This window comes from Rhinolophus ferrumequinum, chromosome 23 (genome assembly GCF_004115265.2).
Source record: "Rhinolophus ferrumequinum isolate MPI-CBG mRhiFer1 chromosome 23, mRhiFer1_v1.p, whole genome shotgun sequence".
Classification (NCBI taxonomy): domain Eukaryota; kingdom Metazoa; phylum Chordata; class Mammalia; order Chiroptera; family Rhinolophidae; genus Rhinolophus; species Rhinolophus ferrumequinum.
The window spans coordinates 21,799,460-21,821,777 of NC_046306.1; the positions used below are offsets into that span (position 1 = coordinate 21,799,460).

The 22,318-nt window shown below is 51.6% G+C and overlaps 1 protein-coding gene across 1 annotated transcript; it reads right to left on the reverse strand.

The window, feature by feature from the left end:
• Window positions 1–5,298: 5,298 nt before the first annotated feature.
• On the reverse strand, window positions 5,299–17,242 carry BPIFB6 (BPI fold containing family B member 6). The gene is made up of 16 exons (XM_033095484.1): window positions 17,133–17,242; window positions 16,373–16,480; window positions 15,002–15,101; window positions 13,787–13,891; window positions 13,178–13,327; window positions 12,955–13,018; window positions 12,430–12,490; window positions 11,561–11,652; window positions 10,548–10,724; window positions 9,316–9,369; window positions 8,776–8,949; window positions 7,982–8,049; window positions 7,325–7,370; window positions 6,484–6,547; window positions 5,989–6,065; window positions 5,299–5,331 (listed from the first exon to the last, which is right to left on the reverse strand). Exons 2-16 carry the CDS (start codon window positions 16,470–16,472, stop codon window positions 5,299–5,301), a joined length of 1,365 nt encoding a protein of 454 aa, XP_032951375.1. The 5' UTR covers window positions 16,473–16,480; window positions 17,133–17,242.
• Window positions 17,243–22,318: the final 5,076 nt, after the last annotated feature.

The following is a 22,318-nucleotide window of genomic DNA, read 5'->3' on the forward strand; positions in this document are numbered from 1 at the left end:
TGATGGTGGAGAGAAATTCATTTATTCATCCATTCATTCATTTTTCAGCAGGCATTTATGCAGCACCTACTGTTTGCTGGGTGCTGGGGATACAGCTGTAAACAAAAGTGACAAATCCCCTGCCCTGAAGGAAATGACCAGTGAAAATACAACGCAATTAAACATTTTTCTAGTAGCCACATTTTTAAAAAAGGTAAAAAGAAACAAGTGAATTAATTTTAATAGTGTAGTTTATTTAATCCAATATATCCAAACTATTATCATTTAACACTTAATCAATATGAAATTATTAACAAGATACTCTACATTTTTTTGCTCATGCCAAGTCTGTGAAATCCACTGACAGGACAGCAAATTTGGACTCGCCACATTTCAAGTACTCAGTCACCTCATATGGCCCTCATATTGGACAGCACAGCTGGAGGGAACAGATAAGAACATGATACAGTACGTCAGAGGCTGATGACAGAAATAAAGCAGAGGAGGGGGTGCAGTTTTCAATATAGTGGTCAGGGAAGGCCTCGTATTGGAGCAGGAGGAGGGAGAGTGAGTCAGGTGGATGCTGGGGAAGGGCAGGCCAGGCAGAGGGAAGGGTAAGTACAAAAGCCCTGAGGCAATGTGTCCAGGAACCCCAGGGAGGCCTAAGTGGTGAAGGGGAGTGGGGGCACATAGGGCCAAGGAAGTGACGAGTCCCGCAAGTTACCGTACAGACTTACAGACTTTGGCTTTTATTTGCAATTCTTCTGCAGGTACTGGTTCACACATCGCCTCCTCCAGGAAGCCCTCCTGACCCCCAAGCTGGCTATGACCCCACAGCCTCCTGGGATTTCCTCTCCCAGAGTCTGACATGCTGGACTGTAACTGTCTTTCTGCATGTTTGTGGGTCTGTCTCCTGCACGGGACACTCAGCTCCTGCCTGGTGAGATGGGAAGGAAGGGTGGTATTTGCCTCGTTCACCTCATAACCTTGGAACCCCTAACAATGCAACGTTCATCCTGATGACTTCAGAAACTGAGTCAGGTTACTCAACCGCACCATACTTTTTCTAAAATAAACTTTTTATTGCAATAGAAAGCCCATACGGAGAAGGGCCCAGATTACAAGTGTACAGCTTGATGAATTTTCACAAACCCAGTACTCTAGAAGCCCCGTGGTACCCCTCCAAGTCACGGCCTACCAAGGATAACCACCGTCCTGAACTCTCACACGATGGGTGAACCCAGTATGCTACTGAGGGTCGTAGAAATGAAATGGCACGTGTGCAGTCAGCATGCGGCTTCCCTCACACACGATGTCTGCGAAATTCCCTCACGTGTGTGAGGCAATGACTTGTTCTCCTTTGCTGTATACCACTCCGTCACGTGAACACACCACAGTTTGTTATCCGTTCTCCTCTCTAGGGGCACCTGGATTTTCTAGTGGTTGGTTATTAAGGAGAAAGCTTCTATGAACATTATTGTCACGTCTTTCTGAGTACATATGCTTTCTTTTTCATTTGGCAGGGGTAACTCGTCAGGAACAGGGGTGCCAGACCGTAGTGCTGCATGAACACGTTCAGCTTTCCCAAATACTGCCAGGACTCTTCGAAGTGGCTCTGCCACGGGGACTCCACCAGCAGCCTGGGCAGTCACTACTGCCCCACTTCCCACCAGCACTGGGTATCACCAGTATTTTTAGGCATTTGTTTGAGGGTGGAAGCTCGCACCTGGCATTTATGGAGGCATTACTGTCTACAAGGCACTGACTTGTGTGAATCAGTATAGTCGCCACAATGGCTCGTGAAGTCAGCACTGTTATTATCTCCCCGTCTTACACTCGAGGAGCCACAACTCTGCAAGGGGAAGCCACTGGTCCAAGGTCACACAGGAGTCCAGCCAGGCCGTCTGACTCATCATCTTAAGCACTGCCCAACCTGCCTTTTGAAAGGGAGGAAGATGCTACCTAGTTTCTGGCCTGTTTTATCTTTCCCAGTTCCTTCCAGACTCAACTCCAGAGGAGACTCTCACCCCTACCAGCTCCCCAAGCACCTGCAAGCCCCCTCAGGCATGGAAGCCAAGTCAGGCATTGGGCCTGCCCGTGAGAAGGGAATCATAAAATACACATCTTTGCAACCATGACTCAACAGGCCAAGGAGAAAGGGCCTGAGAACTGCCATATTTAATAAGTCTCCAGGGCAATTTGATGTGCAGCCCTTTTGAGAGCCCTATTGAGAGTGACGGGGAGCCAATGAAGGGATTAGAGGTCGGAAGGGACTCAATGAGGAGAAATATCCCTGGGCTTTAACTCCTAGAGTGAAGGCTCTGGAGCTGGAATTCCTGGGCTCAAACCCCAACTCTGTTACTCACTATCTAGTGACCTACCTCACTGAGCTGCAGTTTCCTCATCTGCAAAATGGGTTGATATTAAATGTGCCCACCTTCACCTGACTGGTCTGACTGTGAGGACAGGCATCCTGGCAATGGACTTTGGGGCATCAAGGGAGGGGTGCCAAGGGTGCCAGAGAAATTCAGACCAGAGATTTGACAAAATTCAGAGAAATTCAACCAGATCCCTGGAAGGCTTTCCCAGAGGTACGTGCACTGAGAGGGGGCTGGGAAGGCAGAAGAAGTGTGGGTGGTGACTGGTGTGGACACAGATGCCGGTCATCTTTGTCCTCCTAGGTGTGGGCTGCCTGGCAGGCCCCTCCGGGTTGATAGCTATGGGCCCAGGATCAAAGACCTGGCTCTGCTCCCTTCTTATCTGTGACCTTGAGCCAGTCGCACACCCATCTGGACCTTGGTTTCTTTAGAGGAGGATGATGCATCTATTTTTGAATGTGGTGTGAAGAAGCAAGGAGGAGACTTGGACTCCGTCAGATGGGATTCAAGTACCAGCTTCAAACCTGCGTGCCCTCTCAGAGCTGCCACTTCCTCATCTAGGATGGGGAGAATCTTGAAAGGTGAGCAGTGCCCACAGGCACAGAACTGCCATCATTGCGTCCCCAGGAGGCGGGGTCATGGTACAGGGCTCCCCTTGCCAGCCCAGCCCCCATGCCCTGCCCGGGGTAAATCTGGGGTAACTGACACTCAAAGAATGTTGAAATCAGATTAGAGATAAGAGCGGCCAACCCCTCTGTCATTTTACAGATAAGAACACTGAGGTTCAGAGAGGAACTGCGGTTTGTCCAAGGCTACGTAGTCTGCCGCTGGTTGCGCCAAGGTGAGAACCCAGACTTCCTGACTCTTACAGCTTTGTGCATTGGTTTCTCCATCTGCGCACTGAGCCTGGGGAAGATGGCAAGGTGGCTTTAGGTGGCCATTAATGGGCTGTGTGAACATCCAAGGGCAGGATTTGGGGAATGAAGGGGGTGTCTCTGACATGCCTGGAGTTGGGCCTCAGCCGCCCATGGATTACCCAGGCGTCTATGTCTGCCAGGCCTGTCTCAAGGCTGCTATTGTTCCAGAGCCAGGAAAATGATGCGTGACGGAATTAGGGCTGACAGTGAGGGACAAGGGGACGGCCCTGTCACCCAGGCCAAGGCAAGGGAGGGCCCTCCTTCCTCTGCGGCCTGGGCTTAGGTCGGGCTGCGATGCGGCTGACCTGCTAGGGCCCCGTGGGCCCCACAGGCGCTGGCCTCATGACCAGGCCCCTGGCCACACCATCAAGACACCTGTGTGTGCCCGAGGTGACGCTCTCCCCTCACAGACCTACTCAGACCCCCCACATACAAAGACTCACCCCCACAGAGACAAAGACATTCTAACAAATTCATGCAACATCACTCAGACACCCCACCTGATACATGGCCGCCATCCCAGTAATTTCCAGGGCTGGAGCACCAACTGATCACGGAAGCCCTTGATGTGCATTTCTTTTTCAAAGCTAGGGGTATTTTTATTACATTCCAGCAAATAACAGTGATTTTTCAGGGTTCATTTAGGATACATTTATTTTAAAATGTATTTTAACTGTATTATGTATAAACACACATTTACTTGTAAAACGAGTCAATGTAAAGAATAGTATCGGTGTCAATCCCAGGAGAGGAGATGGAGCAAATATGATAAATATTGGGAGCCAATCCTCACATGAATGTTGTCTGTGACACAAGGAGACACCGTCGGCAGAGGCAACATACGAGTGAACATGGAAACACGCAAACATGGACGGACGCCAGAGGTCTTCTCACACGCAAACCTCCACAGCTGGACATTTGTGTCTGCACAGACGCTCCAGGTTGCCCTGATGCATAGGCCGTTTATACACTGACAGCTGCTCCCAAAAGCACATGCTGCTGGGACATGGTCTTGCACCATTACCCTCCCCCACTCCAATACAGACACGCCTGTTCACATTGCTCGCGGCCTCAAAAGCTCACCTCTGGCTAATATTTATTGAGTATTTATTTTGTGCCGGGCACCGTTTCATGATGTAATTTCATTTAATCCTCATGACAACCCTGCAGAGTTTGGTAATGTCATCATTCCCATGCAGGTGAGGAAACTGAGGCTTAGAGAAACTGAGGCACACAGCAGTGAGGAGGCAGAGCCAGGATCCGGACCGAAGCAGGCTTGCTCCAGAATTCCAATCCCATCCCTGCCCCTGACTTACCAGGTGGCCTAGGACCAGTTGTTCTACTTCTCTGGGCCTCATGCTCCACATATTTGAAATGGGGACAGTTCTCATCTCCCTCAGCTATTGTGAAGATTAAAGGAGGTGACACAGGAAGGACTCTTGGGAGCACACTGGGCCTTCTACAGGTTCCCTATGAATAGGGCCATGCTTACGTTACCAAGATTTGGGGGCAAGCAGCTAAAGTGAGGTGGGAAGAGCTCTGCCACTTCCTAAATTGTGTGACCTTGGGCATGGCAGTTGACCTCACTGTGCTTCAATTTCCTCCTCTGTAAAGCGAGGATGGCCATGGTGCCCTCCCCTCACAGGGTTATTGTGTGTATTAAATGAGATAGTACAAGTAAAGCCCTGACTATGGCACTCAATACATGCTCAAGCCTGCCCCCACGGCTGTGACCAGCTTCCCTCAGAACCCAAGATGGTCCTAGACCCCAAAATCCACCAAAGGAGAAGAAAAGCCACACGTTGATTTGCTACAAATAACGAGGTCAAAACATTAGATGTTTGTGAGGGCCTTTCTCCTTTTTATTGCCAAGGCCCCAGCCCAGGGCTGCCCTGTTCACTCCTTGTCAAAGGAAGCAGCCAGCTGTGGTCGGGGGCCCAGCCCACCGGCTTCAATCAGGGTGTCTTCCTGGGGTGCAGCCAGGTAGTGGCGTGGAGGCAGCTGGCAGGTGAATCCTGCCCCAATCAGTCCAGCTTCAAGTCCAGCACCAGGGTGTTCTGGCAGGAGGCAAGAGATTAGGTGGGGGTAGAGAGAGTAATGATGGGGGCCACCCAGGCACAGGATGGAACGGACCAGGGCCGTGGCCAAAATGGAAGCCAGCATGGTGTTTAAGAACAGAGAATGAATTAGGCTCACTTGTGACCCTTCACCTCTCTGAGCCTCAATTTTCTCAACGGTCAAGTGGGGACAAGCACCTCTACCTCCAGCGTGGAGAGATGGAATGAGCAAAATGCACATTTAATGCTCCGAGCACAATGCTTGGCATGCAATGTAAACCTAATATTTATTGAGCACCTACTGTATATGTTTAGGTGAATTATCTCAATGAATCATTACAACAACTCTCGGAGGTGGGCACCCATCATATCATCCCCATTTTCAGCACAGAAAAATAGAGGCATAGAGAAAAGTGAAGTAATTTGCCTGAGGTGGCAGGAAAAGAAAGGAGCAGAATTCATGTTTCCTTCTGGGGATGCCCCGAGGGGTGCAGGCTCTGAGGGGTGGTGAATTGTTAAAGGGATTGCAAGGATTGTACTGATGGCCCCTGCCCTCCTCAGCCCTACTCCCTCCAGGTTGAAAGAGGCAGGCTTTGGCTCATCACTCATTTGCCAAAAGTGTTGACTGACATGGCCTTCCCCAGCTCCTTTCCTCACCCTTACTACATCCAGCTCTGCCAGGTTGTAGTTCATGTCCAGGAAATCCGGAAGTGGGAGGCCGACGTGGAGCACATCTGAGAAATACAGTAAAAGCCATTTCAGCCTGACTGCTCTAAAATTAATTAAGGAGTGGCTGCCTGGAGCAGAATAAGGGGCAATAGTGCAGTGATTGATTCATGATGTCTGCCCGCTGAACAGGCATAGGAAGCATAGGCCAGATCACCACGTATTTACAACCCAGGTCTGGGTCATGATCAGGCGCCAGATGTGGGGTCAAGGGTCAAGGATCTCAATTGTGACAGGGGCCTTTGTCCCTAGACAGGTGATATTAAGTTGACGGTAACCGCAAGGATTCAGCAAAGGCCATCCACTCCCCTTTAGACTCCGGCTTCTGGAGTCAGTGGAGGGGCTTTGAGACCACTCAGGTGTCATCCCTTCCTGCTGAGAGTGCTTCTTGGCACGAGCGAAATCAAAGCCTGTTGGTGCCCTCACCATTGACGGCGGGGATGTAAGCTTCTTGGAGAAAATCAGTGATGAAGCCAGTCAATTCCTTCTCCTGGGGGAGAGAGAAAATACACACATCCCATCATTCCATTCAATTCAACAGATTTTTTTCAGCCCTCACTCCAACTGGATCTGGGGACTCTAGGAATGAATATTAGAGACATCAAATAATTTGTTCAGCCAGCATAAAAACTCAGCCTGACCCCTGTCTGGCTGTAGGTTGATGCCCTTCATCTCTGCTTAATCCCTGTTAGGGTGACATGTGGCCCTTGGGTCATGGTGCAGGCATGGGGGAATTCAGGAGACACTGGGTGGCTTGTGGAACCCACTCCTGTTCCTACAGAAAACTCAGTAGCTTTGATTCACTATTTCTCTTTACCTCAGTTTCCTCATTTGTGAAAGCAGAATATAACAGCACCTACTCACAGGTTCCTATGAGGATTCCATGAGTTTGGGTAAAGCATATAACACAGAGCAAGTGCTCAGTACGTGTTGTTGTTGCTGTTAGCACCCATTGGGTCAGGCTCTATACTGGGCCCTGAGTCTACAGAGACTAATAAAAATGACAGCTGGGCCAACAAGCCAGCTCAGGCTGCTACGCAGGGCAACATTTTAAAAATCTATCCAAGGAGATGCCCAGATTCTATCCAGAAAAGGAAATAGGGGCTCAGAAAGGCTAAGTCACACAGTAAGTCAGGAGCTCCAAACTCCACAATGACCTGCTCTGTTTATTCTGCATTCTGCCTCCATTTCAGGGCTCTTCCCAGCAGTCCCAAGAAACAATAAGCCCAGTCTTACCAGACCAGGCAGAAACACTTGGGACACTTACATCGAAGGCACCAATCGATGAGGACCTCCGGGACAGGCTCAGTAATCTGTGGGGGAGAAGGAAACAAGGAGGGCGAAGCTGTTATTTGCATAAAGAAAGGCTGCTGGAGGAGGTATCATTTTAGCTGGGCGCGACTGACTGACAGGTGGGTTTGGACAGCATGGGCAAAGTCCTTTTATTTTATTTTATTTTATTTTAATTTATTGTGGTGACAATTGTTAGTAAAATTACATAGATCTCAGGTATACAATTCTGTATTACTTCATCTATAAATCCCATTGTGTGTTCACCACCCAGAGTCAGTTCTCCTTCCATCACCATATATTTGATCTCCCTTACCCTCATCTCAAAGTCCTTTTAAATGGAAAAAGGCTCCTGGGCCCATAATCAGATTCACTGTGCAAGATCCTAGGGGACTAGTGGGAGCAGTGGTGGGAGAATTTGACAGGAGCCTTGGGTGCCAGGCTCAGATTTGAGAAAACAACATGTAGACAATGGGAAGCCATTGAGGGTTGAGAGCAGGAATAATAACCAGAGCAGCCTGGCAGTGTGGGGGATGCTGGATGGATCAGGGAGAGACCCTGCAGCAAGGGAACAAGTGGTGCTGGCAATGCCCATTCAGTGGTACAGCGATGCCAGTGGGCAGCAGACGCCTACCTGTCCAGGGAGGTAGCCATCTGCAGCCGGTCCTCACTCACTGAGTACTGGATTTTCAGGTTAAAGTGCTGGTGTGGGAGGGAAGCAGGAAGAGAGTAGTGGGCTCCCCTCAGGACTGGGAGAACCAGAGGCTTCACCATCTTCCCAGCACCACCACTGCCAAGACAACAGGGCTCTTCCTCTGTGACCATCCCACCTTCAGGAACTGAACCTGGCAGTTTCCCCATGCCCCCAGCCCAGGCTCTTCACCCCTCCCTGTATCTGGCCTGTTTGTAGATTCCTGCACACACCATGTTCTTGTTCTAGGACTTTGTACACCCTGTAACCTCTGCCTGGAGGACCTTCCATCACCAGCCTCCCCAACACCAACCCCTTCCCCACCCGTTCCTGTTCAACCTTCAAAACATAGCTCAGGCATCACTTCCTCTGGGAAGTCCTCTGTGATTTCCTCAAACTGGATTTGGGATCTCTCTAGGTTGCCAGAGTCTCCTGGTTGAGCCCTTCGCTGCCCTCCAATGAATGTTGGAGGGAAAGAGGGAGGGAGGGAGGGAAGAAGGAAGGGAGGGAGGGAGGGAAAAGAAAGGACTAAACTATTGACCCTCAGTTTGTTGATCTTTCTAGACATTCAAAGGTTCAATGGCAGAGCCAAGGAGCAGATATCAGGTGACAAGGTCTGAGAGGTTAGGACCACACAATTGAGATTAACTAAGAAACTTTCAATCCATTACTTGTCTATCAACTAAAATCCTACCTTTCAAGAGGTTGGGCCTAAATGGGAAACGGATTCCACTCACAGTTTCCAGGAGAAAGAGGGGTACAGGAGCCTTGCCCCGCCGCCGAACAGCAAACATCTCCAGGGTGCCATGGAGGTGCAGCAGGCTCTTGCCTGTCTTCATGGAGACTTTGGGGGGCTTATTTATTCTGATCTGAGTCACCAAGGGCTTCGGCTTGGGATAGGCCTCAACCACCTACAGAAACCACGTCCAAACCTCAGACAAGTGGCTTCAGTTGAAACCAGGAGTTCCTCATGAAATAGGTGATTCTATCTAGGGCACAGGAAGTACGGCATGAAAAGGCTGGGATGTGTCTATCAGGAAATAAAAGGAACAAAACAGCCAATCTGGCTATTTCTATATTGGACACGGAAAGTACAATGCACAAATGCTGAGCTGTTTCTATGCTGGACCCAAAGGGTACCTTATGGAGAAGCTGGAATGATTCCACATTGGACCTGGGAGATGTGGCATTGAAAATCTGCCTCCCAAGTCCCTGTCCCTTTGACTGGAAAACAGGGCAGGGCAGGACATAGTGGTCATGGGTAGTGGGGCACTCACTTCAGGGATGAAGCCAGCCAGTGTCTCAGTGGTTTGAGGTGGCAGCTCACCAATCTACATAATGAAAGTCAAAGTTAGAATTGCTGAAGTCTTCCCTAAACCATCCTAACAAACATCTCCTCTGACTCAATAAGGTGTGCCCTCTGAAGGTGTGCCCTTCATCAAAACACTTGTCACTGTGTGACTAATTAGATAATGAACTCCGGGGTAGCCCTGTGTTGGCTTACACACTGGCTTGCACATTGCAATTCCGAGAGCTCCTAGTACAAGGTCAAATGCTGAGAAAATGTTGTTGGATGAAAAGGGCGGGGGCAGATAGATGGAAGTGAGTAGATGTAATGGGCTGGGGGGCAGGGGTGGGTGGATGGATTCACGGATAGAGAGATGGATGGGAGAAAAGGGTAAAAAGATGAGAGGGAGAGTGGATGGGAGCATGGATGGTTGGATGAGTGTTTATGTAGGAGAATTAATAATAAATAGATGGGCAGGTGGATGAGTAGGTAGAAGAAAAGAATGAAAAGAGTGATGGATGGGTGGATGGGTAGATAGGAAGATGGTAGATGGAAGATGCTGATAAATGGGTGAAAGAATGGATGGATTAATGGGTGTAAGGATGGATGGAAGGTACATGGATGAGTGCATGGCGGATGCATGGTAGAAGGATGAATGGATGGATCAGTAGGGATGGATGGTTAGATGGATAGACAGATGGATGGATGGATGGATGGATGGATGACTAGGAGGATGGGTAATAGAGAGTTAGGTGGGTATATATGGGTGTTTGGGTGATAAATGGCAGATGCATTGATTCACTCATTCAGTCGTCTCAGGTCCTATTCTAGGTGTTGTGTGGATGATATGAACAAATGGATGGATGCCAGCTGGAAGGATAGAGCTTAGGGATGACCATATGGAAGGCAGATAGGCGGATGGGTGTATGATGATTGGACAAAAGGAAGGTAGATGACTGGCCAATGCATGGGAGTTGTAGGTTGATGAACAAATAGCTGGTTGTACGGACAGGTGAATAGATGGATGAGTAGATGGTGGTTATATGGACAGAGAGATGGTAGATGGTGGGGTGAGCTAATGATAGAACCCTAAATCAGTCCTGGCATCTCCTGGTCCTAGTGTGGCCCACACCCCAGGGTAATTCTCAGAATGGACACACCAGACAGGGACTGTCATTACAGGGGGCAGGAGCAGATGGGGTGCAGCTTTGGGCAGCTCACCATTGTCTCGTGAACGTTCAAATCGAAGGACTTCTGCAGAAGGGCAAGCTCTGCTGTGAGGAAGGCAGCTGAGAGCAGCAGCTGCGAGGAGCCTTCAGCATAGTCCTCGGGGAACCCAGGGGCCACGCCGGCATCAGCAAGCTCAATGGTGTTGCCCTCTTGCTGCTGCACCACAGGCTGTGGGACAGTGGAAGAAACTCAGCCTTGGCCATGAGGGACTGTGGACAGGGGTGAGTCTCCGTCCTCCAAACCAATGGCACTCAAACCAGCCCTCAGCCAGCACTCGCTGCACTCAGATGTTACACTCAGCACTCAGATGTTACAGCCAGAGCAGGCTACAATGGCTCAACCTTCCCAGGGAGCAGATGGGTAGACAGAGGCCTGAGAGGGTAAGGAAGTCAGTCACTAAACCACTGGTGGTTTCTCCTACAATAGCTTAAAGAAACCCAGTAATCTGACTCTGGTTGAGCCCTCATTTACACAGAATGTGTTTTGTTTTATTCTCAGAAGAAAGAGATAAGTGGAAAACAATGCAGGGTCTATAGGAACCATGCTGAAGGAAGACTTTGCAGGGAGGTAACTTTTCAGGATTTCTCTTTCCCTTTCCTGGAAGATGCATCTCACCTTGTCATCCGGGGCTCTGGAGACCTGGGTGAGGACCTAACTCTGCCACCAACTCACAGTGAGACCCTAGCCAAGCCCTGTCTCTTCCTGGGCCTCAGTGTTCCCATCTGTACTGTAATGGTGAGGTGCAACTGGCTGAGCCACTCATTGAGAGAAGAAGAGAGCCTTGGGAGAAGGTGTAAGTATGGAGTCGGCAGTCCCGGAAATCAGCTCAGGGACTCAGGGTTCAAGTTGAGAGCAGAAAAAGGGATCGGGCCCCAGTGTGACCATACTCTCATGATGGGCCTGGTCTGTAAGGGCTTGAGGGGCCCTCCCACTCTCCAGACAGCCCCCACCACTCAGGCCGGTGACCCTGAGACCCCAGGCCCCAGGTGACCGCTGGCGCTTACACTGAAGTCCACTTGGATGTAGCTGGCGGTGGTGGTCGGTATGGATGTCAGGACATACTTAACACTGCCCATCTGGCCCACGGGAATGGGGGCTGTGCAGAGAGGAGGTTCCACTCAGAGAAGTGCCCACCCTGGGGCAGCCCAGAGAAGCCGGCACCAGCCAGCTGCCACCTGAACCTGGCCTGGGTGCCAGGGACTTTGGCCTTCTGTGTGACCCAAGGCAAATTACTTAGCATCTTTGGGCCTCAGTAATTTCATCTGTAGAATGGAGACCATGGTGCCTGACCTGGAAAATCATGCCCTTTGCCATCATTCTGCAGGCACTGAGCTTGAGAGTTCACCAAGGGTTGTCACAGCTCAGTTCTCATCACAGACTGGCGGGGTCAGGATTATCAGCTCCGTTTTACAGATGAGCAAACTGAGGCTCAGAAGAGCAAAGTGATTTATCCCAGGCCACACTGCTAGGGACATGAACCTGTCTTCCATTGGGCTTTCGTCTCCCCACACACTGGGGAACCTGTGGACCCCGAGATGATGGAGGCAACAGATCCTCTTGGCAAAGGAAAGAAGTAGTCCCACCCTTGGGATTACTATTCAGAGTGCAACGTGTGTGGATGAGCTCACAATGGCTGCTGTCATTGGGATATGGGGGTGATGGATAGAACAGTGGGTGAAGGGCTGAGAGGCGAGGACCCCAGAGACCCTCAGAGCCTCAGATTTTCCATCAGGACAGACGCCATGCCCTTGGACCTCCTCTAATCCCAAGGATGGGCTGGGAGCAAGCACTTGAATGGGGAGTGGGGCATCAAAGTCCTAATGCCCATTCTAATGTCCCCATGTGGGAGCAGGGCATGGCGAGGACTACTCACCATTCAGGTTGGCCCACTTCTTGTTCACATACACCAGGACTGCATCAATGGCTGGACACATCTGGAAGCAGAGAAGGTGCTGGGCTGAGGGGGCCCCAGCATGGAGGGCCTCACTCCTCACAGCTGAATGGTACTCCACAGGGAGTCCCAAGAGCCCTGGCAGGACAGGAAATGGAGGTGCAACTGAGGCCACAGTCACATGGAAAGTCAATGGCAGAGCCTGGACTAGAACTCAGCTCTCCTGACCACAACCTGCTAGATCAGTGAGGACTCATTCCCCAGTGACTGGAAACCTGGGCAGGGTTGGCAAACTGTGATGTGCGTGCTGCCATGTCCCCTCCTGTGCTCGTGGCAGACATCACTAGATGATCACAGCACTCTCTCCCACTGAGCCAGCCACAGCCTCAGAATCCTCCTCAGCCAATACCAGTCAATCAAGGTCGGGACCTGAGATAAAATGCACTTGCCAGCCCTGGTCTAAGTACTCCCGCGGATGAGGGGAAGAGGCGTGCTCTGGGCACTCACCAGGCCAGGGAGAACTTTGTGCAGAGTGCTGTCCAGGAACTTGTTGATAACATTAGGCATCATGCTGGACACAGAGAGTGGGGACAGGGGCACAGATGGCAGGAAGTTAGGCACAGGACAAACAGGGCATGGATAAGGAAGTGCAATGACTCAGGAAGTGGGGATGCTGGGCCAGGGTGACGATGTGGACCCAGCCTTCCTCCCCAGTCACAGAACCTCTCACTTGCTAGGCAGGTTGGTCTTCACGCTGACCAGGGTGACCTCACAGCCCTCGCTCTTGAACTTGGGGAGGCCTGTCTCCTCATCCTGCAGAAACCGATTGGTGGCTGTGATGTTCAGGACCACGATGATCTCCATGTTCTTACCTATGAAGCTGGAGACGAGGACAGGCAAGTATCATGAGCATCTGCCACTGTGGCCACTAACCTTGTCTCCTCTTTGCCCACATTCTCGGCAGCTCCGGAAGGGGAGAAGGGTGGAGGCCCACCCTTACAAGACTGGAAAGGGGATAGGACATGCCCAAGGTCACAAAACAAGTCTTTCCTCTTCCCTCTTGTTTTTGTGAACTCCTATACATTCTTCAAAACCCTGCTCAGCTGTCATCGTCTCTGATCCCCTCACCCTGCCAATACTTCCTGTAGCCCCAGGCTAATTATTTAATCTGTGATCGTCTATGCTCAGTCCTGGTTCCCATCAAAGTTAGGAACCAAATTTGCATCATCTCAGACCACAGCGCCCACATAGTATGCAGTAGGTACTCAATAAATGTGTATGTAAGGGTGCAACAAAGAAGCCATTCTCCTTCTCTCCTCCCCTCACCTGCCATACTCACCTCTTGCCAGTAATGGTCATGCCGGTGGACACGCACTGGAAGATGCCCACCCCAGGCATGAAGCTCAGAGAGATGACAGGTAGTTTCACGTCCTTCACTTTCATACTGGGAGGGGACAGACATCCACAGCAATGAGAACCAGGCAGGTGAGACCTTGCCAGGCCCCCAACTCGCTCCTCAATCACCTTGCTTGGGAGGCCTTGGGTAAATCCCATACCCCATGTAACCAGGGTAAGCCTGCCTCATGAGACCATCATGAGACACAAACAAAAGGCTGAACAAAATATGAACCAATTTGTGCACAGAAAACACTCATCATGTGTGAGTCAGGATATCTGGCTGACTTAGTGACCTTAGTGGCTGCACTCTTCCCTTCTGTGGGCCTTAGTTTCCCCGCTGGCAAAATAGGGAGGTTTGCTATGATCAGGGTTTCTCAACAGGGGCACTCTTGGCATTTTGGGCAGGAAAAATTTTTGTTGTGGGGAGCTGTCCTGTGCACTGTAGGATGTTTAGCAGCATCCCCGCTTCTACCTACTAGAGGCACTAGATGTACCTCCCCAGCCTCACCCCTGCAAGTCATGACAACCAAAAACGTCTCCTAATATTGACAAATGTCCCTGGGAGGCAAAATCACCCCTGGTTGGCAACCACCAGTCTGAGATCCAGGGTAACAGTGATGTGGCACATCCACTTTCACCTGCCCATCCTGGGCTCTTGGCAGACATTGCTAATTGATCCCAGTCCTATTTCCCGCTCTGTCCAGAGAGTGCCTCCCCAGTATGTCATGCCAGTCAGTCCTTAGCCATCAACCCCATAGGGCACTTGCCGTGGAACCAATTTGCTTCTGTCGTTAGATGATTGTTGATACCTTTCCTGCTCTGCCATTTGAAGATTTTTTCGTTTAATTGCACATACATTCAGTGAGCTCCTGCTGCATGCAGGGAGTTGGAGTTTGACTTTTCAGCCTCACTTCCTCCTTCCAATGACCCTGCTCACAACAGGGCAGAAATTGTCCCTGGTGGATGACTGAGGAGACCGAGGCCCAGGCAGGAGCAGTGACCTTCCCAGGGTCACAGAGGGAGCCAGCAACAAAGCAGGGAAGAGGTCCTATGCCCTGCCCTTGCTCTCCCACCTGCCTTCTCAGGTCCAGGCACAGCACTCCCCACCACCCTGTGATAAGCTCTCACCCCCACTCCAAGCGCCTCCCCTGCTCACTTGGTGATGCCTTTGATGGGTTTCACCCCCGGCTGTTTCTTGCCTGCCTCAGCTGCCATCTTCTCCAGGATGTGACTCTCCTCCATGGCACTCTGGACCTCTGGATCGGGGAAGGGTCCAGAGAAACACTCAGTTGCGCTCCTTACTGCTTCCCTGTCCCGGGCCAATCTCTCAGGTAGCCCAGGCCTAGGCCACATACAAGTGGCACCACTATATGCCTCACAGTCACTGTGGCCCACCCTGAGCTGGGTGATCCAGGGACCCAGAGATGAGTCATGCCAGCCCAGGTCCTCTTCCAACCTCATGGGGAAGACAGAGGGACCAGCAATGACATAATAAGTTCAGGCTGCAAGAGGAATCACATGAGGGTTTGGGCCAGCAAAAAAAGAGCTGGGGAAGGCTTCCAGGAGGAGGTGACATGTCAGTTGGTCCTCGAGGGAGGAATAGGAATTTTCACCAGGAAGCAAAAGAATAAAGGGGCTACTCTGGGCAAAGGGCACAGCAAGTGCAACAGTGGGGATGGTGGGGGAAGTGGCACGGTGAGGGAAAAGTGAGAAATGCAGCTTGGCTGCAGAGTGGGGAGGGGCATGACAGGGAAACTGGAGCAGTTTGCAGGGGTCACATCATGGAGGCCTTGAATCCCAGTCATCCCGGTGATTAGGGAACTCATCTGGGATCTTGTTAAAATGCAGATTCTGTGCCTGAAGCCAATACATTCTAATTCCCCAGGCCTGGAGGTCCCAACCCCAAATGACACTGCCAGAAACACCTCCATATTCATCATGAGCTAATTCCCAGAAAGGGGACAAATACTGAGCTGGTAGAACTGTCATTGTCCCTTGGCACCTGGATGTGACTGCATTTCCCTTGACGTATAGAGCTCAAAGGTAGAAAATGAATTTTACTCAAGTCCCTCCAGGCGATTTTACTCTATTTCATTTGATCCTGCCAGGTAAAGACTGGTCACCCTATTTTACATTTCTTTACATTTTACGTTTACAGATGAGCAAACAGCAACACAGAGAGAGTAACACAGAGAGGGTAAGTAAAATGCCTGAGGTCACACAGCAAGTTATTGGCTGAGCTGGGATTTGGCTTATGTCTGTCACCCCCACAGCCCACTTGCTGCCATCAGGGCCAAGGAGAGGCTACAAGGAAACAGGATTTCCAGCTGTGGTTCAACCTTGTCGGGGGGCCTTGGGAAAGTCACCCCATTTTTTCAGGAATAATAATTGCATATTGCTTATAAGCTTATAAGTGTATTAGGAGGACCACAGGATACTCAAGGCCATGCAAACATGAACAGTCACTTTGTACCTGCCACCGCCCCCTATCCATCCCCCTCCCCCACACCCAGGCCTGCCAGCTCACCGTGATTCATAATGTCCATGCCCAGCCGTAGCAGTGCCCCGGGGTCAGCTTGTGTGCGGGTCAGCAGGCCACAGAGTGCCAGACACAGGATCCACAGCATGGCTTCACCTGTACCATGGGGTCTGAATTGGGAGCAGACCACCAGGCCCTGCTCCCCCTGGAGACCTCCAATGCTCCAGAGCAGACTGGGCCCTCTGAATGAGCTCCAGCCAATTCAGCAAATCTTATTACTGCCTTCCAGAGGGGTCAAAGAATGTCCAGATTAAACCCATGGCCTCTGGAGTCACCCCAGGCCGGTCACTTCCCCCCTAAGCCTCAGTTTCCTCATCGGTGGGCACGATGCATTGTAACCAGTCTCCACTATGGGGTGGGTGGGAGGTTCAGCTGCAGTTTTTCATGAATTCAAGTGCAGTTCAGTGCCTGCCAGGCAATGCTGGGGTCACAGAGAGAATTCCAACCTGGTCCTGAGTCAGGGAATTCCCACCGCAGCATGGGAGTGGGGGAACCCCCCAATTCTCCCCACCTTGGTACTACAGCCAATGGCATCCCCCACTTCTTCCAGCTCAGTCTCACTTCCAAAAATCTCAACTCACAGCCCCTTAAGTCTCCTTGAGACCTCGCCTCACCAGTAGGGAAACTGAGGCACACACCCACGGTCTCATAGCTAGTGAGTAGAGAACTGAATAAGGACCTCATTCAAAGTTCCCAGAAAAGCCTCATCCCACCCCTGGACCCCCGGAAATCCCTTCCTCCTACTTACCAAGACCTGAAATTCTCCGAACCAGAGGCCAAGCGTTTATTTCAAGATTTAGTTGTGGCTGAAAGAATCAAGGAGGAGAGACAGGCCTGGCCTGTGTTACCAGGGAGAGGGAGCTCCAGCTGGATTTCTGCTGACAGCAGGCTCAAGCCACTGAGGGTTCCGCTGGCCCACAAACAGAGAAGGGTGCCTACTCTGAGCCCGTGTGTGCACGCAAGCAAGCTTTCATTCACTCATTCAACTTGCATTTACTGAGTGTGCCAGGCAGGTCAGGCTACGAGGTAGACACGGCAGAGATAGATCTGCTGTCCCTGAACACTAAAAAGAAGCAATAGAGTGGGATACTCTTGTGTGTGTCTGTGTGTGTGCACGCGCGCCTGCTGGGGGTGGCAGGTAAACAGGGAGGGACTCTGAAGAGGACATATTTAGGCTGAGACATAAAGGATGTGAAAGTAGCCAGAATTTAAAAAGCCAGGGGTGACCATTCGAGCCTATAATCAATATTTACGAAATGAAAGTATGTGTTTCTCTCTCATCCCATTCAATTTTTAAATATCTCTCTGGGCTTGACAATAATCAATCGTGGTGTTTCCTTACATCCTGTGAATACACACCTGTGTGCCATGGGTATGTGCTAGGTACACACACCCCCAATACCAAATCTCTTTGAAAATCATTTCCACCTGGACTCTGGAGTTCAGTGCCAGAGTGACAGAGCTGGGAGGAGCTTGCTGAAGGTCTCCTCCAGCCCCAGCCCCATCCCCCACTTGGGGAGACAGTGCTACCCCAGTTCCCCCCATTCTCGGGCCAGAACTGATGCCAGGTGTTAAGGCCACTCTGGGCAGGATTTCTTGCCCTCTTAGAATACTAAGTGGCTTGAGGTAACATGGTTGGCTAGGTGTTTCTGAGACCAACAGTTAATGCCAAGGTTTTGTTTCTGATTGTGCTTGTGTTTTTGCCCAAGCTGCCTGACCCTCTTAGAATGTCCTCTCCACATCCATCCATAACCTGCTCATCCCTCAGGTCCTAATTCCAGCCTTTGCCCTCCCACCAGGAAGTACCCCCTTAACCCCCAACCAGCCCCATCCTCAAAGGTCACAGTTTGCACCTGACTGCACACCTAATCCATCCCACCCCAAGACGAGAGTTTCCTGCTGCTCCCAGCAGGAAAATGCTCACACATTTTCCTCCACCTAGAATCCCTCGGTCCCTTTCTCTGCTTGGTAAATGTTTCTAGATGCACCGACCCTCCTCTCCATCCACCCATCCCTGCCCCGTTGCCCCAGCTCAGCTCTGAGCTCCTGCCAAGCCGGACTTCTCTGGTCTCCCCTCGGCCTCAGGTGGGGCCCAAGGAGGCCCCCCATATCTGCTGTCCCCTTGATCTTGCCCAAGTCCTACAGCATCTGAAGGTTGCCATGCCCTGTGGCTTCCTATCAGGTGGGGAGTCCTGGGCAGAGGTCAGGGCATAGAAACAAGCCCTGGCCCTGCCACCCACTTTCTGTGTGATCTCAGGCAAGTCCCTTCCCCTCTCTGAGCCTCGGTGTTCTCATCTGTAAAATGCCAGTACTGGATAAGACACTCTCTGGGGAGAGTTCCACAGGTGGGGCCTGTCCTTACCTTGCCGAGCCTGGGGATGTCCTGCAGATGACGGACCCCTGCGTCTGGACTTGGGGATGAGGAAGCCCTTATATTTGGGAGCCTGATTAGCTGATTGGATAATTAAGGGTTGAATAAGGCCCAGATAATTATCTAGAGGCCTGGAGAATAGGAGCCCCAGTGTTCACGTGACGCTTCGGTCTGTGCCAACGTAAATAGCACAGAGGATGAAGGTGTCTGGGGAACCCGGTGACTGCAGAAGAATGGGCCCTGGGCGGTGGGGGGTATGGTCACTGGAGTGGGCATCAGGGCTCACGTTGCCCTAGACCCAGAGCCTCCCGAAAGGCTGGGCACACAGTTGGAACTCATCCGTTTCTTCCACAAACATTTATTGAGCAGCTGGGACTGTACAGGGCACTGGGGATGCCTCGGTGAATAGACACTCGGGCTCCTGTCCTGAGAGGGCTCCTGGCACCTCCAGGGAAAGATGGGCGCTCCATAAGTCAGCAATCACAAAGCCAGGTCATTCCTGGGGAGGAAAGGGTGATGGCAGCCACTGAACCAGGAGGACAGGCGGGGAGGGAAGAACGCGGACCCCTGGGGTGGGGATGTTGGAGCCAGCTCTGCAAGCCAGGGGAAAGGGGTCTCAGCAGGGGGCCAGCAAGTGCAAAGGCCTGGGACACGTTGGCTAAACCACCGGGCCTCGTGCTCCCCCAGGGAGTCACGTATGAAGAGCTAATCGTCCAGTGGGGTAGCCTCAAGATGCTCTTGGAAGAGATGCCAGGTGGTGATAAATGCTAGGGGGTGGGGGAAGGCTTCTCTCAACGTTCAGAGCTGAAAGGCAATGAAGGCAGGATGCCCACAGGGCCACACAGTAAGCTGGCCACAGAGCTGGGACTAGAACCCAGCCTTGGGGTGCCCAGCCTCCGCTCTGCTCTCCATGAGGCCCTTGGGAGGCCCGGCTGGGGTCACCTCAAGGGTAATGAACAGTCCTGGGGGGCTGCTGAAGAACTAAGGTGTTCCTCATCCGTCCCACAGGCAGCTCACAGGTCTGGAAGATCGAGAAAGCGGCTCTGTCCATTTTGTACATGGAGCCACTGAGGCAGGGGGTTGGGGCAAGGACCTGCCTGAGGTCAGCGGGGCTGAAATCAAGGTTGGACAGGGGAGAGAAGGACCCAGGTCAGCCCAGCCAGTCTCTGTCCTGATCTGGGCCCTGAGCCGCAGGAGCCAGTCTACAGATAGCATCGTTTTATATCTGTGGATCTGCCCCTAGCGACAGTGGGCCAGGCTGGCCTCACCTCCTCCTCCAGCAAGCAAATCCACCAGAGCGTGCCTGTGGTCACTTGGCCCTCCCTGCCTCCTCCCAGGGCCGTCCTGGGTATCGTGCGGGGACGCAGAGGTCGGAAGGACATGGGGTTGGGGGAAGCTGGGGAAACTCCCTTGTGAGGATTCAGGGATCTGGGCCCCAGCCCAGCCACTGCCTTCACAAGCTGTGTGGCCTTGGGCGGCCCCCTCAACGTCCCTGGACCACTGTTTTATCCTCTTTATGATGAGAGGACAGAATAATAATAGTAATTCTGGGCAGGAAAAGGAACAGTCATGCCATCCCCTTTTCCCTTAAGTTCAAAGTAAAGTGGTCCCAACCAAGTTCCAGTGGCCAGATAGGTGGCAAGCTCCCTACAAATAAAATTATTTTAAGGAAACAGAGTCTTTCCCGGGGTGCCCAGAATGTGGTCCCTCTGCGACCTAGCAGCTGCACCTTGGGGACAGCCTTTCTGCATGTGGCCCTTACCTAACAGAAACCAAAGACCTCACCAACCCCCATCTTTCTGGCACATCCACTCTGACGGCCTCTTGCCCACCCAGTGACCGGACTCCCTTTGTCAGAGCCCTGCGAGGCCACTCGTGGAGCAGCTGCTACATCTGCAAGCACGAGCCCCCTCCCCGTGATGCTCCTCCCCTCACACCATGCCACTTGCACTCTTGCACGTGGGCTCTGAAGGTCTTTGATGCCTATGGTTTGCCCAGCAACTCCGGGCCAGCTCAACAGTACCCTCTCCAGTGCGGTCTGAGCTCCTCCACGTTTTTCCTTCCTTGGGAACTCTCCCTCAGCCCCGGGGTACCAGAGTTCCCTTCTAGCATAGAGTTACTCGTTCACCAGATAATAATTCCTCATATGAAATGTTCTCTGTTTAAGCTACTATGTGGTTTCTACCTGCTGACTCGACCCAGATTGCTGGCCTCTCAGCAGCCAGCGGCCAGCGGCCAGCAGGCTCCGAACTGAATGACTGAATGGTCCCTTAGGATCTGGCCCGGCTCTCTCTGACCAGAACACAGCTTTCGTCTAGGAACAGAGCTTGACTCAGATGTTGTGTCCCCCTCCTCTTACAAGAATATATATCATAGATCCAGACACATCGTGGGTACAAAGACCTAGCCTGTTGGAAAATGATTGATAAATGGGTGGATGTGTGAGTGAGAGGATGCAAGGACCGAGGAATGGGTGGGTGCGTGGATTGACAGGTGGGCAGATGAATAGATGGGTGGAAGGAAGGAAAGAAAGAAGGGAGGGGAGAGAGGGAGCAGGGAGAGAAAGGGAGGAAGGGAGGTAGGGAGGGACAGAGGGAGGGAAGGAGGGAGGGGGGAGGGAGGGACAGAGGGAGGGAAGACAGAAGGGAGGGAGAGAGGGAAGGGAGGAGGGAGGGAGGGGAAGAGGGAGGGAGGGGAAGAGGGAGGGAGGGGAAGAGGGAGGAAGGGAGGGAGGGAGGGAAGGAGGGAGGGAGAGAGGGAGGGGGCAGGGACATTTGGATCTTTGGACTGAAAGGCCACTTAATGGATACGACCTGCACATAGAGCTCACGATGTTTTTCTAGGTCATTACTTCCTTTATCGACTGTGTCTGCATATTAAAATTTTTGTCTCCGTATTCCAAACTACCTAGCCTTGGGCTGAGGCTATGTGAAGTCCCAATAAAAGTGGGATTAATGGATTAATTAACTAAGCGACCACATGAAATAAAAGCCATGCTGTCCTGAGCAAAATCCTGAGGCTGGATTTTACAGTCTCCCCCTTTCCACTCATCTCCTCCCCACCAAGACTCTGGGCTGGTCCCAGGCCCCTCAGCCTGTCACACTGAGACTTTAGGGATGAACCTATCACTCGTATGGCAGGAAAGGTGTTACGCAGAACCAAAGGCTTTGCTTACTGATGGCAGAAATTCGGGCACATTTTACTCCCCGGGGAAACATGAACAGAAAATGAATTCTTATATCTAGGCAGGAAGGAATAGTATCTCTGGCTAAGAGACTAGCTTATGTAGGGGAGAAAATCACACGGCTTTGGTTGCTAGTGTTTGCATCCTCGGTCCTTCTCCAGGTCATCTTGTTGTATATGACCTGCTGGGTTTGAAGAGCTTTTGGAGGGAAAAGGAATTAGACATATTTGGTGAGGCCATAGGCCCAAAAGGCCCAGAAGGCCCTGCCTCCTCCAAACAAAATACTTGCTCATGACCTGAGTAAACCAAAGATGGAGAAGCTGCCTGAGAATGCAGGAAACTCCCCATCACCTGAGACTCGTGACCCAAAGGTAAACCC